At 43.4% G+C, this 27595-nt stretch overlaps 1 protein-coding gene across 12 annotated transcripts in view; it reads right to left on the reverse strand.

Annotated features, from left to right (window-relative positions):
- CADPS (calcium dependent secretion activator) overlaps window positions 1-27595 on the reverse strand; it is a 358046-nt gene that overhangs the window by 25650 nt on the left and 304801 nt on the right. For all 12 annotated transcript variants that reach the window (XM_026650418.2, XM_026650417.2, XM_026650416.2 and 9 more), the window contains 4 exons: window positions 21648-21722; window positions 20254-20337; window positions 9161-9193; window positions 4424-4531 (listed from right to left, as the gene is read on the reverse strand). In XM_026650418.2, the coding sequence (XP_026506203.1) occupies window positions 4424-4531; window positions 9161-9193; window positions 20254-20337; window positions 21648-21722 (300 nt within the window). The remainder of the gene's footprint in view (window positions 1-4423; window positions 4532-9160; window positions 9194-20253; window positions 20338-21647; window positions 21723-27595) is intronic.

Here is a 27595-nt window from a genome sequence, read left to right on the forward strand (position 1 = left end):
TACAGACGCCCCCTGGGTTACGCAAACCCAACTTCCGCAAATCCACACTTACGGAAAAAGTTCTGTAAGCTAGAAATAGGAGGATTTTTTCCCTTTTCTTTTTGCGTAACGTTTCCCACTTACGCAAAATTCGAGTTACACAAGGCGTTCCGGAACCGAATGCTTGCATAAGTCGGGGACCATCTGTATGTCAAAAATCACCCTTCAGAGACAAAGCTGCAAACTATTACACTAAACTGAGTTTGCAACTTCTCTTTTTTCAAAGCATCATACAATTTTTTAAACCACATGAACATACAGAGACATGCACATAAACAAAGAGCGTGAACAGATGTCAATAAGCTGTTCTTAAATTCTTCTCTTATTAGTTCTCTGTACCAGTGAGCCATGTTACAGTATTGTAGCTTTAACAAATATTGTATGCAGTGTAGTTGTAGCCGTGTTATTCCCAGGATATTGGAGAGACAAGGCAGCTGGGGTAATATCGTTTACTGGATCAACTTCTGTTGGGGAGAGACACAAGCTTTTGAGCCACACAGAGCTCTTCTTGGTCCAATAAAAGATATTACCTCACCCTCCTTGTCTCTTTAAAAAATATTACCAGTTTAGTGTGGGACAGGCCAAATAAATAAATCATGTTAATCTGCAGTAAATAGGCACTATTCAAAAATAAAATAATAAAAAATCCTAGTTAGCTTTTGATTACCAGCAGAATTTCACAATCTGTTCCTTTAATGACCCAGAGAATGCAGATATTAAAAATTAAGATGATGACTTTACTGCAGGGAAAAAACTGACTAATTTACAGAATAAAGGAGATTATCTTAATCCTGCTGTGTGGTCTACATTTTAATCTTCTGCAAGCACCAATATCCACCAAAGAGCACAGTTCTGCTATGCAGGTACTGGCACAATGAGCACTAAGAATATTACCTCAAATATTGTTGGGAACGTGGTATAACTAATAGTATCCAGCCTTTTTTAATGGTAGAAAACAAACAGAGCAAATAAACGGAAATACCAGGTGAGAAGAGGGAGGAACCAAAACCACCAGGAGCTACAAAAAAGTGGAACATGTAATGGACCAAATTATGGGCTTGATTTTGCACCAGTCAAGTCAATGGGAGTTTTTCCAGTGACTTGCATGGGAGGAGGATCTATCCCTATATCCTTATCCCTATATCCTTCTTGACAATCCTGAAACCCCAGTGAAATCAATGAGGTTGCAGCACACATGTGACAGGAAGATTTTGGCCTGGTCACTACACATGGCCAGGGAGTTAACATGATACACTAAAAATGTAGGGCCAGATTCTCAGCTGGAATAAATAGGCATAGCTGTATTAAGGTTAATTGAGCTATGTTGATTTATCCCAGTTGAGGCTGTGGCCTGCAAAATGTTAATTGACGTCTCTATCCAGATTTCAAATTCTGATCTGACTCTGGCCTCACTCACACTGCTGCAACTCCACAGACTGCAAGAGTGTCACTCCTAAAATATACTGATGCGAATGAGAGCAGAATCAGCCCACACATATTTTTAAAAGGATATTTCTATTTTATAATACAAATGTTGATTATTCATTCTCCATCTTTCTTAAAACTGTACCTGCTGGACCCCCCCAAAAAACAAAAAAACGCCTTGACAAACCTGACAGTTTTATAGAAATCTATCACTGGGATTAACAAAGAAGATAAATAAAACTAGTTGGCCACAATGTTTAGCTCCATGAAATTAAGGGGTGAATACTTCAAGAATATTCTAGGTTTTATACACAACTGGTTTGCTTTATTACTCATACTTCACAACACAGTGAGCAAAAGTGGCCAAAGTCTGCCTTTGGCTGCGTGGGCATAACCGAGAGTAAAACCTGGACCAAGATGTCTATATAAAAACAAAACAAAAGAAAACATATGGATGTGATGCTGAACCCATTAAATCCATGGGAGCTTATCACCAACTTTCACAGGAGCAGGGCTGGGCACATTTAGGAAAACTGACTGAAACAATGCAAACTGTTCCCAAACTGATGCTGTGCTGCTAAAGTGTAGAAAATGAGCATGTGGGAAATTCAATTACAGATACTGCAACAAACCATTTCTAGGTGATGGATTTCTGTGAATTGACACTGAAGGGCCCAATCCTGAAACCCTTCACCACTGGGAACCATGCTAGCATCACACAGCATTCACCACTGTGTCCAGTATTAAGGGTGTGCAGGATCGGGCCCCAATTTAATTGCACTGCTATTACTAGTTCAGTCAGTGGGGTCAGCACCTTGTCCTTTAGCTTAGGGCTGAACTTGGGAAATATGCATTTCTTTCAGAAACAATTTTGCAATAGTGAGAGCAGCCAGTTTAAAACACAGTTTTAAGTAATTAAGGTTGCTACCTTTGAAAGTCTAGTGCATTCTAATCCCATATATCGAAATAAAGGATCCAATCCTGTGCACCTTACTCATGTGAGGAGATACATTTGAGTGAGACACAGAGGAATGTAGTCAGCAGGATTTGGTCCCAGAATTGAATTGCTAACACATCAGAGCAAAAAGTGAATTGCTCTTCCACAATGCCTTGATAGCTGCACGCAGTTATGTAAAAACATATGTAGAAATGTAAATATTATAGGATTTATTACTATTAATAAAATCCTTTATCATTTACCTGCCTAACAGGTTAGGAAAGGTATAGCTTATGAAAAATGTGTGTGTGGGGGGGGGGGGAGGGGAGGTGGGAGGGAATTCTGTACTTTTGCCTTCTATTCTTATTTTTTTTATTGCTAATTTAACCAAAATATGGTTTTATGATCCTAAGAATGATTGGATCAAACAAATAAATACTCAGGTCAGTGACAGATTTTTAGAGCTAATGACACAAAGTTCTAAAAACCACACAACTGCGAATCTTAAGAAACTGATCAAAGGAAAGGCAACTAAGGCATTGAAAAGAACAACCCAGCTGATCTCTGAAAATTTACTGCTTATGGAATAAAATTCAACATAGATGTGCAATGCGCTAGTGGACCTGCTGCAAAAAGGACTGTGTCCTTTTTTTCAATGCTTACTGGATGGGTGGTTTATATCTGGCATTCTGTTCTTTAAATTCTTTGAAGAGTGAGCACGCATAGAGCATTAAGGAGTCACTAGTGTGCTTTATGCATGAATGAGGCATTCTCAGTGGATATGGGCCATGCTAGTAGATGTACACAGGAAGATTATTTGACTCTAATTCATGCCACTTGATATAATGTGATAAAACATTTGACATGAGAGATAAGTTCCATTTTAATCTGATAGGATATCAGTGAAAGAAAGAGTGGGAATTATAAAGTAAGAAGAGGTTTCTAAGGGAAAGATGATGTGAAGAAAGAAGAATATCAAGTAAAGAAGGCATTTGATTGGGGAAAAAAAAGCCTTCCCTACACACTGTGGAAGCAAATGAGTAAGTAAACAAAGCATATAAAGTTATTAACATTCTAGAGCCAGAAGACTGAAAAATGATGTTGCTGAGAGGTGAAAGAAAAGAAAGTTTGAATGTAAGCTGTTTCACACAGTCACAGAAATCAATATATAAACAAAGATCCTAGAAGTGACTGAAACACTAATGTTAAGTGCTTGCCATAAACATAAAACCTTCAGTGAACAATAGCTACAAGGACAGAAAGTGTGTCACACAACAAAAGCAACAGAGAGAGAGACAGGTACATCAGTTAACATGCATTCATATTTAAAATAAATGTAGGCTGCTGGGCATCAAGGTCAATGTTCTCTTTTACATGTTATCAATTAATTTGGTGCAGGGGGCGGGGTCCAAAGGGGACAAAACTCCTGAAAATCTGTGTCCTTTTGACTAGAGCAACCATCCCATTTTCCCCAGGGAGACCATATTATAGCTTTTACATCTGGTGCTAGACACCACAACGTAGTCCTTCTGAGTATGAAAATACGGATTTTATCAGCTATCTTTTGGTCATTTTAAAAAAATATAAATATGTAGCAGAGTTCATTTTCAAGTTTTGAGTGCTGGGCAGTCAGAAACAATTAATTAACATACCAAAGAGATGGTCCCCGACTAACACATCTGCCATAAAATTGGCTCGGATTTTAATGATAAGAACAATGACCAAGATGTTCCTCTTATAGGAAGATTTCTCACAAACTTAACATAGTAAGTATTGGCTTAAAAGATGCTGTTATCTTACAAACCACACACATAAAGACCAGGACACAGTAGATCAGAGTACAGAATTAGAGCAGGCGGACAGCAGATAAGAGCCTTAGTCAGAAGGAAAGGAAAGATTTTTTGTTTTGTAATCTATAACCAATGAATTTTCTCAAAATGTGACTTATCCTCCTGTCTTATTTTGTCACATTTTGGGGGAGTCTCCTGCTTGGTTTCCAAGGAGGAGAAGGCATTTACTTACATCAAATAACCTTTCTATATACATCTCCTCATTGACCTTATCACGCAAGACATCCTGAGAGTGGCGAACAAATGTCACATAGGCATCAGCAACATCCATCCCCGGCTTCTGTATGGAAGAAAAGAAGAGAGAGAAAGAAAAACATAAACATCTTCATATAAGGCAGCTCCTTTATGTAGTCCTGTTGCTGTTGTTCCTCTCCTCAAGCTCCCTTTTGTCCTTAAACTGTTGCTTTGCACCACACGCCCCGTTGATACCTACAGTACACTTGGGTGCCAGAAACTGATACCACGGCTGGCTGCTTTGTATGCCGCAAAGCCAACGAGCCACTCTGTCTATGCAGCTTGTGCAGCACAAGATCATGTAAACACACTATCTCGCTTGCTTTTTTTGCCTAGAGGGAAGCTACTCGGATGAATAAAGCCTTTCCTTGACACACTGATGCCAGGAAGTTCTCGTGCTATGTTTGGTATTGTTGACCTAATTAATGAAACAACAAATCACGCTGTGGTTTTTCAGTGTCACCTTCTATATGCAAACCCTCTGTTATATGAAGTTAGAAAGCTAACACCCAGCGCTAGTCTCTTGTTTCTTCTCCTAAGGTGTGAGAATGTGTGTAGTAAGCAATGAACATTTTATTATTCACACCAAAATCACATTTCTTTGTTGTTTAAAACTTAGACTTTTGCTTGAACATGGACTTATATTTTAAAATAAACTAGTTAAATCATAAATCAGCTAATTTCCCAACATGTCTAAATCTGTGCTACATTTCTAGGATACCTAGAGCTGTAGTTATGTCTGTACATATGGCCAAATATGTTCATTGGTTTTAAACCTTAACTTATAAGTACATTAGATTTGTGAAAGCCAGTGATACTTTTGATATTTTCTTTAAAGGAGACGGTAACTGAAGTAGATGGAGAGGGAGAAATATACTAAAAAACCCATTGAGTTCACACTGCTTGATATGTTGAAATCAAACTGATCTCAAAGGAAACCCATTAAAATACTGTAACATGAGTCATTACAAGACCTGCCACAGAACCTTAAATTTCCATGGCACATTGTAAGTTTGTTAATAACGAGTGTCATTAGTTTTCATTACTGTGATTTACCTCAGATCACAAAGTATCGGTTCTCTCTAAGATGTGATTGTCAGCCACTGTAAATTGAAGTTAGTTAACACTTCTGTGTAATTTCCAGGGTGAAAATGAGGACCGTTTGGAAAGCAGTGGGAAAGGAGTTTTTTAATACAAAGCAAACAATTATCAAGCAAAGGGCCAATGCTTGGCCCTTGGGATGCCAGTAACATTTCTTAACACCTACTGAAACAATGACAAGGTATTAATTTGAAAACCAATGAGGACAACACAAATGCGGCAGTAGTCAAGTGTTATACTTTGAAGCAATGTGCAGCACACTGATTGTGCCAGTTTCATGGTGGCACTATAAGTGTTGCAATTTTTTGATACAAAACAAGTTTCTGAAATTAGACGTAAGTGATGGCTTATCTGCTCAATAACAGGATATTTCTCTTTTCCCTAGAGCAGGAACCCATAATCAAATGTGGTTTTCTCTGCACTTCACCGAGAGATACTGTGGCTCACTCCTACTGCGGATGCTGCTTTCGCTTACACTGGTGAAAAGGAAGGCTAGCTCCATCTAAGTCAGGGGTAGGCAACCGATGGCACGCGAGCTGATTTTCAGTGGCACTCACACTGCCCGGGTCCCGGCCACCGGTCCGGGGGGCTCTGCATTTTAATTTCATTATAAATGAAGCTTCTTAAACATTTTAAAAACCTTATTTACTTTACATACAACAATAGTTTAGTTATATATTATAGACTTATAGAAAGAGACCTTCTAAAAAGGTTAAAATGTATGACTGGCACGCGAAACCTTAAATCAGAGTGAATAAATGAAGACTCGGCACACCACTTCCAAAAGGTTGCCGACCCCTGATCTAAGTTAATGGTGTTTCACCAATATTAAACCTGTGTGTGAGTAGAATCTGGCCCATATTAACTAAATGATGGAGTCCAGGCTTCAGGAAACATTGCGATACAAGTGGAAGCCTATATTCACAGAGAACTCTTCTCAAAAAGTTAGATATTGTTCTTTGACATTTCCACGCAGATATATTGTGTCATCTCGTTTCACACAAAAAAAGTTAGTATACATCAGCCAAACATCTATGGATAAAGGGTTATTTTAAATCTATTTCCTTATGCCTCCTGAACAGCTCAGTCCTCTCCAAGTGATGCTGGCTTTGCTATACAATCACATAAAATGCACATTAATGACAGTGTTGTAAGAGGTGTTGTAGCTCTGATATTTCTTTTCCATTCTCTACCTTGACAACACAACTGGACTGTTTGAACTCTTTAAGGAGCATTTTGCCTCTTAATTTTCTGATCTGGAAAGAGAAAGGCTCTTCACAGCTACCTTAATTACACGTTGAACTATGGACTCCGGCACTGTCTTGCTGTGGACAAATCTTAATCGGACAAGCAGGTAAAGAAATTCAAAATTAAAGCCTTGGAGACAGGGTGTCCTGCGGTATCGGTAACAACAACTGTTGTATGTCACAAAGTTGTAATATTTAGTGACTGATCATAAAATTGAAACAAAACAGAGTCCAGGTAACCAAATATGTGGTCACACACGTGCACGAGTATATTGGTGGACGTGTGTGTGTGTTTGTGTGTGTGTGTGTAACAGCTGATGGTGGGGTGTAAAGGTTTTATTAGAATGAGGTTGGAGTGAACTGCTCACATGGGGTAAGCCATGAGCATTGTGCAAGGCATCCCAAAGGAATGCCAAGAAACCCTTGATACTACATGACACCATCGTTTATTTTACAGGAAAATCTATTTTGGAAATGTTTGAGAGTTATATACGATTTTACTGGGACTCTTTCTTGTAACCCTCCACCTCGGAATGCTGTACTCACTGTACTTTTCTGTATCTGAAGTCCTAGCAGCTGAAAGTGTCAAATGTGCCTCAGTGACTTAGAAGCCTAGACATTTGTAAGGTCGGACACCTCAAGCTCTTTACATGCATGTGACTGCTGAGTCCCACTGGGAGGTTAAAAGCTGCCCTTTCCCAGTGTTATGAATGGCCCACTTCTACCCCTCAAGGGCCACGACATACCAAACTTTAAAGCCAGGACATTTTTATGCAGAGAAAAGCTCTGACTTGCCTGGGACTAAATCTTGCCCATACTGGACCCAAGGAAGGTGTACTTGGGGAGGGAAACTCCACATTTGGGGTAAGGAAATGGAAACACTTCTCTGGGGTTATCTACACTTGGAGTTGAGGATGCGTTACTCACACTAGTTCTGGCTGAGCTAGTGCCCTCAAACGAGAAGGCAGCTGCAGCAGTGAGAGAGGCAGGAGGACCTAGCTCCCCCAAGGGCGTGCCCACCAGAGACTTGAGGTGCGTACTTGGGGTGGCGAGCACGGCTACATTCGGTTTTTAGTGCGCCAGCTCGATCCACGCCCATGCAAGTATGTCACCTCCATAGTAAGTGGTGTGTGTCACACACACACTGAAGTAACCCTGTCTAGCTAACCTGGTGCATTTTCAAGGCCGCATGTACATTTCATTGATTTCCATGGAGTTAACTCAATTTACACTGGTGTGGCTGAGGGCAGAATTTGGATTGATGTATTTAAGTCTACAGTGGAGTCGCATCATAGGTGCATTTAACTTACGCGATTTTAACTATACGTGCTCGGCAAAACAACAGAAAAAAAGAGAGAAAAATAACAATTTAAATACTGTACCTGTAGTGCGGGCGATTTCGCCCGCCATTCCACTCAATGAGCGTTTGACTATATGCGATTTTTGCCTTACGTGCTGACTTCAGAACCTAACCCGCGTGTAAGATGCGACTCCCCTGTACTTGTTTTTATTTGTAAATACTCAGCACAAACTCTGTCTGTAAATGTAACCTCGTTTATCAGCAGTAATCCCTAACTCCAACTAGCATTCATATACTGCACTTAAACTCAATTTAAATGTAAATTTCTGGCAACTTAAGCGCTTTATCTAAGAACTTGAAGGGCTCTCTTCCTTATGTGTTAAGCTCTAATTAGAGGAGCCAATGTACAATTTTTCTTTAACAACTGCAAACGTGAGCAAATTTGGTTATTTTTTATTTTCATCAACACTGTTTCCCATATACACACACTGCTAACTTACCACCATTTCCCTAAAGTTAAGACGAAAAGCATTTTCTGAAAGAGTAAAATATGCCAGCAATTAGAAGAATAAAAATAAAACAGGCTAGCAAGTGTGTTAGATATATTTTGGCTCAGCTCTAACACGTTCTAGACTTTTCTCTCTGCAATTACACTCTATTTTATATAGGCAAGTTTCAATGAAAAAAATTATAGAACACAAAAAAATTACAGAATGTACTGCTACTAATTTTTTGCAGTGACCCAAATCCCTTGTGTAAATACGGTACCTATTTGATACTATGTGAAGTCCATTAGTTACGTATCCCTGCCTAGTTGCAGGTCTCCATAGGATAAATGTTTAATATTGACACCAGCTACCGCAGGTCCTCCTTTCAGCTCAAGTGTTAGAATCCTACGCTTATCACACTGAAAGTCCTAGGTTCAATAGCAGCTGACAACCCACACTGAGGGGTTGTTACATGTGCAGGAAAACCAAAACACAATGCAAGTTATTAAGACAGAAGGCAATGTTTAAATTGTGCTTACAGGTACATCGACGTATTTGGAAGCCGCCTTCACCTGTAAAGGAAAAAAACTAGACTTTAGACTAATGTTGACGTTTAATACATACAATAATATCTAAAGATAACATTAGTACAACTTGATGCTGATGGAAAAAATGATGCTAAAGTGATACATTTCCTGTTTCAATCTATACGTAATGGTGGTTTAAAAAAACCCCAAAAACCCAAGAGAGGTGGCTTTACTGTCGCTAAGGCACAAATTGCAGCAGATGATGGTGTGGGAGTTCTCCTTCTCCTTTTTCTCCATGAGCAGGGGGAGGTACAGGGATTCTGGAAAAGGCCAACAGAAATATGTTTGCTTTATTATTTCTCTGGGGGCTTAATGCTGCCAACGAGCAGGGCCTTGTTCTCAACTCTCATGACATGAGTCAGATTTTAATATATGTGGCTAAGGCAGGTATCCTCAGCTGCACAACTCCTAGGTCACTGAGGAGGTCGTACCCAGACAAGCAAGCGGGGTGGGAGTGTGGAGCTGGGGTGCACACAGGAGTCCTGGAGGCTGGCTGGCTAATGACTGGAAATAGGACAGGGGAATGTATTTTTGTGAACAGTTTTTTGGGGGGAATGGATGGCTCAAGGGATTGGCAGTGGAATCAGTGCAAACCTAGTAGCCAAAAGTTATTATCACAGCATGACAACTTGGTGGCTTCATTCCAGTTCAAAGTAAACAACTGTCCACATCCTAAGGAAATCCAAGACCACTGGAGCCCTTGCTGGCAGATCCAGGCCAGTCAGCCAAGGCACCCAAATACTCCCCGTCCAATACAGCACCGAGGCGTGTGGATGAGGAGGCCCATGCAGGCCTGCACTGTGACTGCCCTCGGCACACAGACTGAAGAGTTCAGGGCTGTCAAGCTGGGATTAAGCTCACTCAAAAATTTAAGTTACATTTAAATTAGGGCTGTCGATTAATCGCAGTTAACTGACGCGATTAACTCTAAAAAATTAACTACGATTAAAAAAATTAATTGTGATTAATTTCATTGTTAAACAATAGAATACCAATTGAAATTCATTACATCTTTTTGGATGTTTTTCTACATTTTCAAATATATCGATTTCTATTACAGCACAGAATACAAAGTGTACAGTGCTCACTTTATATTATTATTTTTATTACAAATATTTGCACTGTAAAACTAAAACACAAGAAATAGTAGTTTTCAATTCACCTCATACAAGTACTGTAGTGCAATCTCTTTATCATTTAAGTGCAACTTACAAATGTAGATTTTTTTGTTTGTTACATAACTGCACTCAAAACCAAAACAATGTAAAACTTTAGAGACTATAGTCCACTCAGTCCTACTTCTTGTTCAGCCAATCGCTCAGACAAACAAGTTTCTTTACATTTACAGGAGACGCTGCTGCCTGCTTCTTATTTACAATGTCACCTGAAAGTGAGGACAGGCGTTCGCATGGCATTTTTGTAGCCGGCATTGCAAGGTATTTATATGCCAGATATGCTAAACATTCGTACGCCCCTTCATGCTTCGGCCACCATTGCAGAGGACATGCTTCCATGCTGATGATGCTCGTTAAAAAAAATAATGCATTCATTAAATTTGTGACTGAACTCCTTGGGGGAGAACTGTATGTCTTCAGCTCTGTTTTACCCACATTATGTATATATTTCATGTTATAGCAGTCTCGGATGATGACCCAGCACATGTTTGTTTTAAGAACACTTTCACAGCAGATTTGACAAAACGCAAAGAATATACTAATGTGAGATTTCTAAAAATAGCTACAGCACTCGACCCAAGGTTTAAGAATCTGAAGCGCCTTCCAAAATCTAAGAGGGACGAGGTGTGGAGCAAGCTTTCAGAAGTCTTAAAAGAGCAACACTCAGATGCGGAAACTACAGAACCCGAACCACAAAAAAAGAAAATCAACCTTCTGCTGGTGGCATCTGACTCAGATGATGAAAATGAACATGCGTCAGTCCGCACTGCTTTGGATCCTTATCGAGCAGAACCCATCATCAGCATGGACACATGTCCTATGGAATGGTGGTTGAAGATGAAGGGACATATGAATCTTTAGCGCATCTGGCACGTAAATATCTTGTGACACCGGCTACAACAGTGCCATGCGAATGCCTGTTCTCAGGGCCGGCGCTTCCACTAGGTGAACCTAGGCGGTCGCCTAGGGCGGCAGGATTTGGGGGGCGGCATTTTGCTGTCCTCGGCAGCAATTCGGCGGCGGGGGTTCTTCCGCTACGTGTCTTCGGGGCCCTTCGGCGGCGGATCCTTCACTCGCTCCGGGACCCGCCGCCGAAGGGCCCCGAAGACGTGGAGTGGAAGGACCCCCACCGCCGAATGCTCAGAGGAGGAGCGCTGCCGCCTAGGGCGGCAAAAACCCTCGTGCCGCTCCTGCCTGTTCTCACTTTCAGGTGACATTGTAAACAAGGAGGAGGCAGCATTATCTCCTGAAAATTGTAACCAAGTTTGTTTGTCTGAGCGATTGGCTGAACAAGAAGTAGGACTGAGTGGACTTGTTGACTCTAAAGTTTTACATTGTTTTCTTTTTCAATGCAGTTATTTTTTGTACATAATTCTACATTTGTAAGTTCAACTTTCATGATAAAGAGATTGCACTACAGTACTTGTATTAGGTGAAATAGAAAATAAGGATTTCTTTTGTTTTTTACAGTGCAAATATTTGTAATAAAAATAAATATAAAGTGAGTACTGTACACCTAGTATTCTGTGTTGTAACTGAAATCAATATATTTGAAAATGTAGAAAAAATCCAAAAATATTTAAATAAATGGTATTCCATTATTAACAATGCGAGTAATAACAATTAGCTTTTTTAATCGCTCGACAGACCTAATTTAAATTAAAATTTAATTAAAAAAATAGTGGCAGGAACTGACCAACCCACCACAAATAGCTTCCATGTATGCAGCTTCCATTTCAACAGCTTCTGCCTCAGAGATTTTGCAACCAATTCCAGGAAAGAAGAACTGTTGGAGTATGAAAAACGCTGAGGCAAAAGCCACATATAAGTGCACAATAATGTATCTTTCTATCTGAACTCACGCAACCCTTAGCCCCCCTCTGCAGGTCGGAGGGTGGGGATGTTTACCCTTTACTTGGTTTTTTTAACCAGCTTACATGACAAATGGCTTTTCCATTTGTAGGGCACGAAGCAGGTGGAAGGTCCCAAGCTGCTGAAGGGGGCACCCATGTTTTTCCACTCTGCTTTTGCTGCTGGTGTCTGAATGCGGAGATCTTTTTTCTCCCTCCCAACTGGCCCTGACACTGAAGAGGATTCCAGGTCAAGTCCATGGGTTGCAGAGCTTGTGTAGTCTGGGAACAGCCCTAAAAAAGGCTATGACCAAGGGGCAGTCCTGCCTTTCAGGATGCCAACAGTCCACTGGATAATTTCTTATGTTCTCCTCTTCAAAGCTCACATTTAAAGATCATGTTGATAATCTGGAGGCTGTGGTATGTTTCCAGATATCTGACAATGACAAGACCCAAAACACTTGCTACTTCTCTGCTGCCCTTCATAAAACAGAACGCATAAGCCTGTATGTCAGCCATAGCTGGCAAAGGATACAGGAGTTCCATGACTTTCAAGTTCAACTTTTCAGACTGAGCAATTCCCAGCTGGATAGAGAGAGACCCTCTTACAACGGTACCATAATGCAGCCCATCTGGAAGGCTCACAGCTGAGATCTTCCATGAAGCTTATGCTTTTAATTAGGATAAGATGGGCTCATCATCCTTGTTTGGGTGTAAAAGCTCACCTGCTTTTTAAATATTTCTAAAGCTACCATTAAAACAGCCTAAATATAACATGCACACAGTTGCATCTTGGGATGAATAAATTATGTGTCCTGAATGAGGGGCTGACTGTATGTGTGAGACAGAATGTGTGAGTGGGTGGATGTATTTGTATGGAGTGTATGAGGTGCGTGTGTGTGAATAATTAAGCAAAACGAGGCGATACAAAAGACCAGAGCGGTGGTGACTGCTGAGAGTAACATTTCAAGCATTTCCAGCACTAAGACCCCCAAACTGGGGTGAAAGAACAGGGGCAAGCCCTGGATATTTTCAAAACCCTACCAAGTGGGCCTGGAACTAGATGGGCACAATTATAAGGACACAAAAAGCCAGCCCACTGGATCTCAAAATGGGCACGAGAGTCACCCGCAGTCCTCTTAAAGGTTTAAAATGACACGTGAAACAGCTCTAGCTGTAGCAATGAGTTCGATGCAGGAATTACCGAGTGAGATTCATCCAGGAGGCTCCGAATGGATGTGCATAATGATCCCTTCTGGCTTTAAGGACTAAAACTCATAAAAAGCAATGCCAGAAATGACAAGACACGGAACTTCAGCAAAAATAAACCTTTCCGTCTCTCTGTGGTATCGACATGGCCTGCCGCACTTCACAATCGTCAGTGTATTCATCCTCACAACCCCCTGCGGAGGTAGGACGGTGCTACTGTCCCCACTGGTCAACCGATGAGCTGGTTCCTGCCCTGTGGGCGGCAATGGAAGCTTTGCCATTGACTTGGATAGATGAAGGATCTGACTGGAGCCTGAGCTGCCACGTAGCTATTTTTAGCACAGCAGCGGTAGCCCCACTTTGTCAACCTGGCCTGGATGGCTCAGGGCTGCGGGCTGTGTAGACGTTCCCACAGGGAGTCTCCCGTAGACCAGGGACTTGAACCTGGTTCTCTTAAATCCTGGATTAGCACCTAATCATGGGACAATCCTTCCTCCCCAAGGAAAGATGTAATGAGAAAAATGCAGTCTTCCTTCCACAATCTTCTCTCCACCCACAAAAAGCTAAGCTGCTTTTTAAAAAAAACCAACAAAGTGAATAATGACTTGTTTTTCTCTAAAGTAAGATTTGGCTACATTTAGTGAAGTTTCCAAACAACCAGACGTTGTGTGAGTTTTGCTAGGCTGCAGTTTTTCACAAATTATGTGACTTTTCCATGAAATGTCTCAGTTTACCATAAAAATTTGTGAAGAACAAGGATGAGACCTTTTCCATCTCTCCCTGGGGTAATATACGCTCTTTAGTTTTAATTAACATCATTGTAATTCTTTGCTGCTCAATGAAAGAGGCCATCCAGATTAAACAGCTGCCATTGCTTGTGACTCAGTGGAACGTCACAGACAGACACCCATCAAATGACTGGACTACCGATACAGAGAAACATTTGACTTAAAAAAAAAAAAAGTCTGGCCAAATGCAGAAGGGTATTTTCATTCTGAAGCTCTTTATAATGAGGTGGCTAGTGAGGACTTTACAGCAATTATATTAAGTTAATATTGAATTTCAAGGCAAGAATTGAAAATAAGGATTTCCTACTAGGTGATAAAACCGTCTGTCAGAAGACCCCCGAGTACATGTCATTTCTGAGACTGGAACACATGTGATGGAAGGAGTTGGTAGGAGGGGGAGGAAGATTACTGCTTTCGAGAATTAAAACGTTTGGACCATAGCACTGTTTTATTTGTTCACACAGGGCAAAAACATGGGAGGCAGCACTACTCCGCTGTAACGAGCGATAGCTTCTCTTTATGTCACTGCACATACGAAACACAGAAAATGCTGCTACTATGGCAGGAAATTGTGCTGCTCAGCAGAACCTTCCCGAGGGCAGCATATAGGGGCTGGGACACCTGTCGAGTGCTACTGACTATTCTCTAGTTCCATTCGCATCCCTGGGGTACGAGGTGCTTTCCCAACAGAAAACAGGCACCTTCCCTGCCCGAGAAGATACAGCTCAATCCTGCAGCGTGAGGAGTGCCCCAGTGAGGCCAGCGGGAGTGGAAGGAGTTCAGGGCAGGACTGGCCCCACCCGCTGGGGGGTATGGGAAACAGCTTCATTCGAATACTTCTAAACTCTCTAAAACCCCGATTCAGGGAGGTCTCTCTACCAGAGCAGGATTTCAGTGACTGTGTTAAGCAAGTGCTTTAGCGCTCTCCTCAGTCACAGCCTAACACAATAAAGGTGGCCCGGGGCTATGTCCTGCCCACCCCTCCCTGTTGTCAGATGCACATTGTTGCCGCAGTGCACTAGGGCTCTTTGCTAAGAGCAGCCAACTCCTCCGCCCTCCTTACTGATCATAGACGCACAGGATTGTAAGGGACCTTGAGAGGTCATCTAGTCCAGTCCCCTGCACTCATGGCAGGACTAAGTATTATCTAGAGCTTCCCTGACAGGTGTTGTCCAACCTGCTCTTAAAAATCTCCAATGACGGAGATTCCACAACCTCCCTGGGCAATTTATTCCAGTGCTTAACCACCCTGACAGTTAGGAAGTTTTTCCTAATGTCCAACCTAAACCGCCCTTGATGCAATTTAAGCCCATTGCTTCTTGTCCTATCCTCAGAGGTTAAGAAGAACAATTCTTCTCCCTCCTCCTTGTAAAAAACCTGTTATGTACTTGAAAACTGTTATGTCCCCTCTCAGTCTTCTCTTTCCCAGACTAAACAAACCCATTTTTTAAAATCTTTCCTCATAGGTCATGTTTTCTAGACCTTTAATCATTTTTGTTGCTCTTCTCTGGACTTTCTCCAATTTGTCCACATCTTTCCTGAAATGTGGTGCCCAGAACTGGACACAATACTCCAGATGTGGCCTAATCAGCGCAGAGTAGAGGGGGAGAATTACTTCTCATGTCTTGCTTACAACACTCCTGCTAATACAGCCCAGAATGATGTTTGCTTTTTTTGCAATAGTGTTACACTGTTGACTCATATTTAGCTTGTGATCCACTATGACCCCCAGATCCCTTTCCGCAGTACTCCTTCCTAGGCAGTCATTTCCCGTTTTGTCTGTGTGCAACTGATTGTTCCTTCCTAAGTGGAGTACTTTGCATTTGTCCTTATTGAATTTAATTCTATTTACTTCAGACCATTTTCCCAGTTTTCCCAGATAATTTTGAATTATAATCCTACCCCCCAAAGCACTTGCAACCCCTCCCAGCTTGGTATCATCTGCAAACCTTATAAGTGTACTCTCTATGCCATTATCTAAATCATTGATGAAGACAGTGAACAGAACTGGACCCAGACCTGATCCCTGATGTGCAGCCTTTGGGGGTTTCCTTTTGTTTACTGCCTTCCACTCCTTGGCCACTGCTGCCGGGGAACCACGCTTGATTTGGGGGGACAGATCATTCTCTACAACTGAGCAGTGTCCAGGGAGGCTTCGCTGAAGCTGTCCCCGCTTCTCAGCTTCCTCCTGATAGAACTCTCCTCTCCCTCTGGCCTCCCTCCTAAGACCTGTGCTTGGCCGTGCTTACATCTGACCGGTGTTCAGGAGATCTCCCCTGCACCAATACTCTTCCTGCAGATGCCCTTCCATGCCCACACCATCGGCATTGCCAGTGCATGCCAGCACCCACTTCCCCACCAGCTGATCAGCTTAAGCCATCCTCCACTTGCAGGGTCACTGTTTCTCAACAGGCTCTCCCTGCTTTGTCCCTCCTGTTACTGCCGCTCAGCTTGCTCCCTGTTCTCCCCCAGCCTCAAAGTTATTAGTATTTTCATCTGGCCAGGGCTTGTGTTATTCTCAGTGGGGTGCGAAGGAGCCCTGCACCTCTGGCCGGTTTGCACTGCCCCCCTCACCACGCTTTAATCAACCGTACACCTTTAGCACGATGCTGCTAGGGAACTATCTGTCTGCCTTAATTCTTTGCTGGTGCTCTTCCCCAGAGACCCGAGACTCCTATTTCCATCCAATACACCGTTTCGAGGCTTGCCTGGGAGAAGGTCCGGGGCATTTACTGGGTTATGAGATCATTTGCCCATGCAGCTGAGGGCTCGGTGCTGAAGCATGAAAGCATGGCCCATGGCTGCCCCAGACTCTTTCATCTCGACAGCGCGCATCTCTTGGGTGTCACAGCAGATCTGTTCACTGTGGAATCTCCATGTGGGCTGAGAGCTGATTGCTCAGATACAGATAGGCTACGTCAGCTAGCCTGAAGCCTTGTGACATCCGTGGCAGTGGGCACAGGTTCAAGGGACAACCCTTGGTGGTGCTGGCTGGTTTATCCAAACCCAAAGGCGTTGCGGTTTTTGCCACTTCTCTACAAATCGCACCAAATCTCCTTCAGAGCACAGGGGGGGAAGTTTTGCGAGAAGACCTTAGATCTCACGTGAGAGTCAGTGGTTTCTTCATGCAGCAACCCGCACAGGGCGGCAAGCCTTGGTTTTGAGAGGGTAGGTTAAGCCAGGTTTGGTTTTCGAACATCGAACACGGGGAATGCTGGGGACAGCTTGGGATGGCCGTTGCCTTCTCCCCTTCCACAGCTGCCAGGACAGGTTGCTTCCCAGTAGTTATCCTGCAAAGAGTTCCACGGCTTAGTCAAGCCACAGCCACTTGGTCAAAATCCAAGTATCTGTCCGCCTCCCATTGCGCTTCGCAATTCAGACATGGAGATAGGGATTCCATTCACACAGCAGTAGAAGGGAGCAGCACAAGTCAAACCATTCGGTGTAAACAGTATGATGTGGTGTGAGAGATGCAGCATCCACCAAGGAACAGCTTGGATTTGCAGAGAAGGAAGAATTGCACATTACACTGTCTACCCAGGCTGATGCTGGCACTTCCGATGCCTGAAAAGCTGCCGCCTCCACAACCTCTGCTGTTGGCACAGAAGCGCACTTAGAATCTTCTGCAATACACTAAGATGAAGGAAGACAGCCAGCCTCAGCCCTCCACCCCTCTCTGCAAGAGAGGAACTCCCGGTGAAAACGAACACTACCCATTGTTTTGTTTTAACAACACCAGAGTGTTCAAGGGGATTCTAGGTCAGTGAGGGCGAAGCAACAGGACAAGGGAGCACGGGACAAAGAACCACCAAAACACAAAGAAAGGGGGGATTAGCCTCATGGAGTTAAACAAAAGAGAATGGAGAAGGCATGCATGCCTGAGTTTATAGGGACAGTCAGTTCGTGATGAATCAACTGCAAGATATTGCTGAAGATCTCTTCATGGCAAAGACGACTCTACAGTCCCACCAAGGTCAGTGACACTGAGGGAGCTGTGCTGGTGACAACGAGATGAGTGGGAGCTGTATGTGGTCTTACTTCTTCTAAAATTCCCAGAAATTTGAGATGGGAGAATACAAATCCTGGTCCAGGGAAATCTGGCCGAGACATGAAATTCATACTTAAATGATTTCGTAGAGGCCTGTGGAATGAGAGGTCACACCAGTACTATAGGTCATGGGATGGACTCTACATGTGAGAATATCGATAATGCGCAACTGTAATGAGCGTGAAGTCTCCTGCCCACTCTCAGTTGAATTACTGGTGATTGCAAGATACAGAGGCTTTACGTGTATTTGTAATTGGGCCTGATGGAAAGAAGTTTCCAAAGCACACTCACAAAATTATTCACACACATAGGTGCAAAGGAGGTATTTGTGCAGCCGTTTGGGAGTAGAAATAGAATCACAGAAAATAGAAATGAAGGGCTGGAAGGGACCTCAACAGGTCATCTAGTCAAAAACATAAAACCTGTGTTGAAGCTCACATGAAAAGTTTTACTGTTGCAAAGAGATGTCCTTGCAAATTTTACGGGGTCCATTTTCAGAGGACCTTTGAAAACTGGCCCTTGTGTGTCCTTCCTCTGCAATTATCAAAACAAATGCGTAATACAGCTTGGCACTTGTAAGACTTAGTTGTTAACAAGACAAGATTTGTAAACTGTATTCATACAAGAATACCATTCACATCCATTCTGTTGCCAGAAAAGCAGTCAATGTTACAGGTTGACGTTTAGTGGGAGGAGCAGTGTTTTAGCTCTGTGATGTTTCTTAGAAATGAAATGTGGTTTCAGAGGCTTGGCGCACTGTGCTGAGAATTTATACCCTCATGCCATTATTTTCCTATCCTCTCTTCTTTCAGAAGCAATATGGGACTGTTCAAGTTTCATATGATATTGCTTCTTGAAATGTGCAGCTCCCCAGCTGCTAAGGGTAGGGTTTGAAACACATATGTGATAACCCTTCTTTTGACTTAGAAAGTCAGACAAATAGTGCAATCCCCTCCTCCCTGCAAATGCTGCTCAGAAGAGTAGCTCCAACACCTAACGTGTAGAAGGGTGGAATGTTGTTGCTGAGGCATGCTGTCAAGGCTCCTAAGCTGTTACAACTGCTCAGTGCTTCTGTCCTTGGAGCTCCGGTGTTATTAGCACTAGCAGAGACCGCAGCCTGCTAGCTCAGCAGACCTCAATGTTACTCAGAGAAAGACCACAGGCACAGTTTGGTGACAAAGGCACTGGGCCAGGTTTATTGCCCTCAATGCACAGTCCTAATGACTCACACAACTTGCACAAGTACATTAACACGAGTGCCCTGTGGCAAGGAGCGGCTCAGTCAGCAGTGGGAGTTTCTGCTGTCCCCTCGGCCACACAAAGGATTAAGGCGAGGTACCCCGACATTTATAGACTGAGACAAACAAGTTACGTGCCACTATATGCTTTTCATGTCATCTGTTTGTTACCTCCCCTTGTACCTTGTTCCTGATATTTTGGACAAAACATTGCAAATCATTATTCTGTCAAACTATCTTACCTTGTACTAGATTGGGGTGTATTTGTACTAGCCTTCTGTAATGTATTTACATAACTATCTAGTGCCTAGTACTTCTTAGGAGTGCCTATGTTTTAGCAACACTAGCAGCAACTTTGCCAAGTTCACGTTCCGGACAGTCAACTTGTAAGCATCTGCTTTAATACATGGCCTGACTTTGGTTCACAGCCTCTAGTTCAGGCCTCAGGTCTTGCACCAGGCCCAGTGCTCCAGGCTCTTCCTTTCTACTTCAATATGGTGTTTGAATATCTTTTAACTTTATTACAGCAAGGTAATCCAGTGTTATCAGCTATTTACGTTAAGCTTGGTGTGTACGTAGCAAGCTGTTTGCTTATTTTTTGAGCTCTTACAGTGTTAAAATAGCATTAAAAAAAAAGGGTTATTCCCCAAATAATCTATTAGAAGACCTGAATGAGTTTATAGTAAAAAATAGGAAACCAACCAAAAAACCAAAAGAAACAGATTTTCTCTACTCACAGTAAATGACAAAAAAGAAGAAAACAATGTCCCTTCATCGTATCTGGACAGTTTGGCCAGGACTCCTTCCAGAATGGTGACAAACTATTGAAAAGGAAAATATTTCAGTCACTTTTAAACATAGAGGGAGAGATTCTGATCTGATTTATAATGGGTTAAATCAGGATTAATGCCAACAAAAGCAAGGTTTACAATGATGTAAGTGAGAGCAGGACCAAGCTCAGATTGTCTATAACTGATAACCTGTGCTCTAAATTCAGGACTATGTCTTGCATAGCATTTATGCAGGGAATGAATGTCAAAAACTTTTTTGGCACTACGCAGCTTACCTCTAATGATATAAATCACCTGGGTGATATTGGTTACCTTGTCTCCTTTCTGGGTAATGTTGGAGAGCTTGTGCTCCCTCTAGTGGGAGCCAATGAACACCCACTCCTAAGAGGGGAGGTCAGATGGCTCATGGTCCCAGTGAGAGGGTTCAAGGAGGTGCCATGTGGTCTGTCTTGCAGGAGACTCAGACTGGCATATGTTGGGAGACTATGTTTAAAGATCTTCACACTGAGTAACAGTGATGGCTGACATCTGGTTTGCAATATTGTTCTCAGTTTGAAACTAGAGAACAAGCAGTTTGGACATGTACCCTACCTATCTATGTATCTGTCCTAGTACTTATCACCACGTTATTTCAGAGCTGAGAGATGAGCACATCTAAATTTAAACATCTGACATATCAGACCACTCGCATTAAAAATCAATTTCCATACAAGTGAACATGATATTTTGGAATGTGTTTCTTGGTACCATAATGCCATAGACTGCCCCAACCAAGATCAGAACTCTGCTAGATGCTCCATATGCACATAGTGTCCCAAACTGCTCATGACCTAAATAGACATTTTGGAATGTTTCTTGGTACCACAATGTCATGGATCAACTTGTTAAATGAGGCTCAACCTAGCCCCTACAAAAAAGAATACAATTTTATGAGCACAACTTTTTGCGTGCATTTGGTGTGTCAGTGGGACAGATGTCTTCATGGTCTATGCAGAGGGAAATCCTTCTCTCAGTATGTAATAGTGCCCCCTAGCGAGTGCAGTTTGTGTGCGTGACTGTGGGTGTCTGTGAACACAAGATGGTGGACACAAATCCATAGATGCTTCCTTAAAACTGTATTTTTTTGGCCCCATTTTTCAATCCTGCTCAACGGCGTATTGTATCCCAGGCAACTCCCAATCATCAGAGAGTCATGATGAAAGGAATGAGTGATGCATGAGCTTTCCCGCGAGAAACAACAAGCCAATTCAACTTCTTAATGTGTCACATTTTAATGGAAATGCACATATAAAAAAAAGTGATGTTAACAGTGAATCATTTCACCTGAAGCCAAAGGTTACCTTTGCCACTAAGAGTGTTATCATTTCTTTGACGGTTTCTTCAATTAGTTCATCTATTTTTGAATGGTACTGGTGCTAAGAAAAAAAAAAAAAGAGAAAAGGCAGAGGTAAATATTAGCATTGATCAAGTGATGGCACTGTGTTTGTTAGGCTCTTCCCTTGGTAAACAGAATTTGTAAAAGTATCAAAAAAAGAAACAAGCAGTTTATTACCCTCTGCTCCACTGATGTGGATAGTAATTACTTACATTTATACACGATTTTTAATTCAGGAAAATCTGATCGCACTTTCAAAGCACGAGCAAACCTCTGAAATATGCACGCAGCTCCACTTACACCAATAGGAGCCAGTGCATAATTTGGTGCCGGGACTCAAGCAATTTTTTTATATTCATAACTGATGCAGCAAGCCCAGAGGTGCCGGGGGGCTCTGAACTGCCAGGCCCGGAGGTGCTGGGGGGCTCTGAACTGCCAGGCCCGGAGGTGCCGGGGCTCTGAACTGTCAGGCCCGGAGGTGCTGGGGCTCTGAACTGCCAGGCCCGGAGGTGCTGGGGGGCTATGAACTGTCAGGCCCGGAGGTGCCGGGGCTCTGAACCGCCAGGCCCGGAGGTCCCAGGGCTCTGAACTGCCAGGCCCGGAGGTGCCGGGGCTCTGAACTGCCAGGCCCAGAGGTGCTGGGGGGCTATGAACTGCCAGGCCCGGAGGCGCCAGGCTCTGAACTGCTGATCCCGGAGGTGCCGGGCTCTGAACTGCCAGGCCCGGAGGTGCCGGGGCTCTGAACTGCCAGGCCCGGAGGTGCCGGGGCTCTGAACTGCTGATCCCGGAGGTGCCGGGCTCTGAACTGCCAAGCCCGGAGGTGCTGGGAGGCTATGAACTGCCCGGCCCAGAGGTGCCGGGGTTCGGACCTGGCACAGATTAAGCACTACTAGGAGCTAAATGTATGTGTCTGAGGGGGGGACTTTGGCCCTTATATCCCATGTGTACAAATATAATAGTTGCTGCTTCTAGGGCTTTCTACAGTGTTGTACCAATGTTAACTAATTCACTTTATAAAGGAACAATTTAACTGCCTATTGAAACGCAGCCACCACTGGGATAGAATGTGGCAATTTTCCCAGGGCACAGCCACGCCCCGTGGGAGCTTCGGCAAGGCAGCGATGGCCTTCTGCGGAAGGAACGGTAAGGGTGACATTTTAAAGAAAAGAGGCTGTAACTGGAATATCCAGAACCGTTGGAGGAACGCCGCTGCACTTGCAGAAAGTGCTATAGAATCTGTTAGGCTCCGTTTCAGCAAAGCACTTTGGGTAGGGCCATACTGCCTCTGGGACTGAGTTCCCAGCCTGGGTCCAGAGACGTGTGCTAGCGGGGTTCTGAGTTAGCACGCTCAGAATAGCTGTGTAGATGTTGCTTTGACATTGCAGCGCAGGCTGGAGCTTGGGCTCTGAAGCCAGGGTGTCTAAGCCAGGGTGACACCTTAGGGTGTCTAAACAGCTATTTTTAGTGCACTAGGGCAAGCCCTGCTAGTGCAAATCAGCAGTGCAAATCATTCCCCGATGCAGTGGACACAGACCCTTTAGCATGTGTTCAGGTTCAGTGGCACAGAAGCAAGTGCTTAACGTTAAGCACTTATTTAAATGCTTGTTGTATTGATGCCTTTATGATCATAACATAATCAAGATCTGTGTTTCGTCTCATGCACCTCCACCAGCATTCTGCTAGTGCCATTCTGGCCCACTGGTTCAGCATTGGTGCACTGGAAAGAGCGCCACCTACTGACTGACGAGCACCAGTCCTTGCAGCATCTAGGTTTTTCCACGGCACCTCCCGTCCAATACCAACCAGACCAAACCTCACTTAGCTTTTGAGCTCTGATATAACCACAGTTCAATGTGGTCTGGCTATAATAGGTACAAAACATTTTTTGGCTAATGTAGAAAAACTTCAGTTAGAGGATTTAATTATCAAAAACCTACATATTCTTATTTTCAATGAATTGAAAAATATATATTTTCCAACATAAAACATTTGATTTTTAAATAGGAAATTTAAAGTCGTGATCTTAGTCCCTATATGCATTGCCACTTGTTTGCATTAATATTGTTTTAAAATATTAACATCAAATTACATTGAAAGAGACAAATCTGCTATAAACACTAATCATGCTTTGGGGAAACAAAGGCTATGAGGGCAATTCAAAGTGTTGGACACTGGTCCCTCAACATTTACTAGGTAGTTTCTATCATTTTGAACTGCTCTATATTTTCTTTTGCAATAAAACAATAACATATGATTACAGGAACTTGGAAAAAATTAAAAAAATGTAGGACACACTTACCCACTCTTTAGCAAACTTTCAGATGATTGGGGACAGAAATTAAGAGGAAGGTGCAGAAGACAGGAAAAAGAACACATGAAGATAAATAATAAATAACATAAAATTTTCAAAAAACGGGGGACCTAATTCAATGGGGCCATGAAAAAAGCAGCAGCTTGCACAGAAAAATGAAACGTGAATAAAAACTCGTTTAACTGAAATACCAGAGAATACCTGTAATCTTTATAGGAGGTAAAAGCGGGACGGGGGGGGGGGGGGGGGGGGGGGGGGGAGAGGAGGGGAAATGATCTCACACAGAACACATACTGTACGTCTCCGCTGAGAAAGCACAAGGACTTGTTTTCATTGCACTTGGAAGCCGGACAGCAACAATAAGTACAATTTTACAGCTGAGTTTCAAGGTAGGTGGACTGGAGTCGAGATGATCAGTCTTGGCACTGGACTAGGACAGGTGTGTCAAGTGGTGCAGCCTCTGACCTCCAAAATCTAGCACCCCTCACAAGCCAGATTAAGAAGTAATGGAGTGAGCATTTGGCTGAACCTTGTGGACAGACCAAGTAAAGATGAGAGCCCCCAAATACCAGGGTGGGGCTTGCCCACTTCCATATGTGCCATTTAGTGGCTGGGGCAATTTAGTGGCAAAAAACTATTTTTGTATAAACAAACATTTGCCTCCCGAAGAATTTTTGTTTCAATGTCCTGCTTTGTGGGTCCAAAATCTGTATCAATGCCTTATAGTAACCATAGTTACATGACAAATATTCTTATGTATGTAGCTACATTTCATTTACTCATCAGAACCTATTTGGCAGTACTTTAAAATCTGGAGATCTCACATCAATCAGGAAAGGCAGCTGCAACTGTGGAGCTCAGGGGCGCACCCAGAGGAGCTGGGTTGAATCCAGAGGGTGCATCCCCCACCTTGGGCCAGGACCTGTATGAAGAGATGGTGAATAGGAACGGAATTCGGCATGTATCTGGAGAGGTGGAGTTTTCTCCATGTTCTCCTCCCGCTGACTGCATCTTCTATCAGTTGGGAAGTCCCGGAAACAGAGCAGAAGGCACCTGTGGAATGTGACAACTCCCGCATGGGTGGGGAAGGCTCCACCCACATCTGGGAGAGAGACTGGCCAGGTGCCATGTGGAGTGGAGAAAGCAGCGAGAGGACGATGAAGCTGGGAAGAGCAGCTGAGGGTCTGATGGAACACGGCAGTGGTGTGAGTCGGGATGGTGCAGGCAGAATAGGAGGTGGCTGAAAGGGAGTCTGACCGGGTGCTGGTGCTCGAGGTTGGGGGAAGGGAAGGTGGTGAGAGGATGGTGAATTAAAACCACAGTCAGCAGTAGTGTCTGCTTGCACCTGCCTGTTACATCTATAGGCTGGCAAGGGGGCGTCTGACCTAGCCCCCACTGACCTGTCCCAAACATCTCCCAAGTTTGACAGCCATTTGAGAGACAGAATGCAGTGTGCATCAGATCTCGTCTGAGCAGGGGTTAGCGGCTGTCTGGCAGAAGTGCTTCCAGTAGTAAGCAATGGCAGTATGAGCCATAAGCAGAATCTGAGAAGTTCTTCCCAGGCTTGCTGGAGGCGGAGGTGCCATCTCCCTTGTTTGTTATCTTCAGAATTACTATTACTGCTCCGTTTCATTTTGGGGGGTGGAGACTTGTAAGTTTCTCCATCTCTTTCCTGCGGGAACATACGCTCTCCTTTCCGCTGCAACTTCTCCATGCGGGATCTCTGTATCTGCAGTAGCCACTACCATGTTTGCAGATATTTACTCAGGGTGGCGGATGGCTGGTGGGATGCAGGCAGCGCTGCCGGGGAGTGGCATGCCAGTGAATGAAAGACATGTTGCAGGTAGTGTCTTCAGCACACCCTAGTGGAAGCAACTTGGAGGTCGTAACCCTTTTGAGTATTCACGTGCTACCAAGTAAGTGCAGAACAATGAAGCTTGCATCAAATGCTATAGTCACTTATAGAGCTATGTAATTTGGGCCCCATTTTGGAAAGCATGTGCACTAATTTATGAGCGTGATTATGTGCACACCTAACTCAACTCCAGTGTGTGCACAGAGAGTGGGATTACATGGGAAAATGCAAAGCAGGACTGGTCATGTGGGTGCTGGAGCTCACCAACGGACAAGCCGGGTGTGCACAGAAGTGCACATGGGCTTTTGAAGACATGGCCCATTGTAAATGGTGACGGGCTGAGTTTAAATCAAAGTTCCATCCACTCAATTTTAGGTCTTGCATATTAGCCCCAAAGACATGCTTCATTTGCCTCATTAGCATATTATTTTAATGAAGGAGTTTTGTTTGCTGGAGGTGGGGGTGAAGTTTGTTGCTGTTCATTGTCATGGGATAAATCATGGGTTTTAACTAAAAGAATGGCTAGGTGTGTGTAAAAAAATACAGTGTGAAAAGTACTGGCAAATAGATTTTCAATTAAAAGCTTGTTTACAAAGCAAATAAGAACTGCATGGAGAGCACTAACATGGAGCCCGAGAAGGTGAAAGATTTTCAAAGAGGGGCCCTATACAGCAAACCATCCATCGCAGCTGCTGTCAGGAAGGGTCGTGGCCTCCCCCAGCTGCTGTCCAGTGGTGGAGACTGCTCCTCATTCTGAACATAGGAGGCCAAATTCAGAGCTAGCATAAGTAAGTGGAATTCCACTGGAGCCAAACCTTAACACCAGGTCGGTATTTGGCCCGTTAGGTTTTTAGGCCAAACTCAAACTGTTTATCAACCCCCTGGCCACAGCAGCCCCAATCCTGGGCCCTACCAGCTCTGCACATCCCAGCTCAGCTCAGGAGAGGGGAATGCTTTAAGCCACCTTTGTCCTCCATTGCTTCTGGGGATGCCAGACTCCTGGCTGGTCTCCTGCTGTAAGATTGCCAGCGCCCCCAAGCGGGCACGATGGCAGCTGGGGGGCACAAAAAGGCTTTGGCCATGTGTCATCTTTCTCCTGGCCATGCTGCCTAAGCTGGCTGCAGGGAAGGGTGTATAAGAAGCTCTAAGACAGATGATCCCTGCCTCTGGTGTTCGTCCCATGGCAGGCAAGGTTGGATTTAGGGCAGCTTAGTGCTGGTCGTGCCGCATGCAGTGTCTGCGGCCCAGTCCAGGTTTGGGGCTTCTGAAATACAAAGCATTTCTGAGACACCTGGCAAAAATGATTGGGAAATGTCACCTGCTTCATTTTTTGCATGTACTATATTGGCATACCTCTACTGCCAAAGCTCCTGCATTACTGGCTTTCCCTACTTGAGAGTCAATCCTGAAACTGCAGATGGAAATCCATTTGACCCTCCCCTTGTAATAATTATCCAACTAGGAAAAGGTTGTGTTCTGGATCTGGCACAAAAGGATTTCTAAGAAAATGCTTCTTTTGCAGAAGTCTGTTTCATACTCTACAGATCCTGATATTTCTTATGAGAATGCATCTGGTTTGAGGTTAAATAATTGATCTTTTTCATTCAATTTAACAAAAACTTTTGAGAGCGTTAATCACAATTCGCTATTAGATAAATGAATAAAATCCACAATCCCTATACTAAAATTACTCCACTTGACTTCACGTGATGCATATTTTGCCTTGTCATGTAACAGATTGTGTGTA

Source organism: Terrapene carolina, unplaced genomic scaffold (genome assembly GCF_002925995.2).
Source record: "Terrapene carolina triunguis isolate 2854851 unplaced genomic scaffold, T_m_triunguis-2.0 Scaffold89, whole genome shotgun sequence".
Lineage (NCBI taxonomy): Eukaryota > Metazoa > Chordata > Testudines > Emydidae > Terrapene > Terrapene triunguis.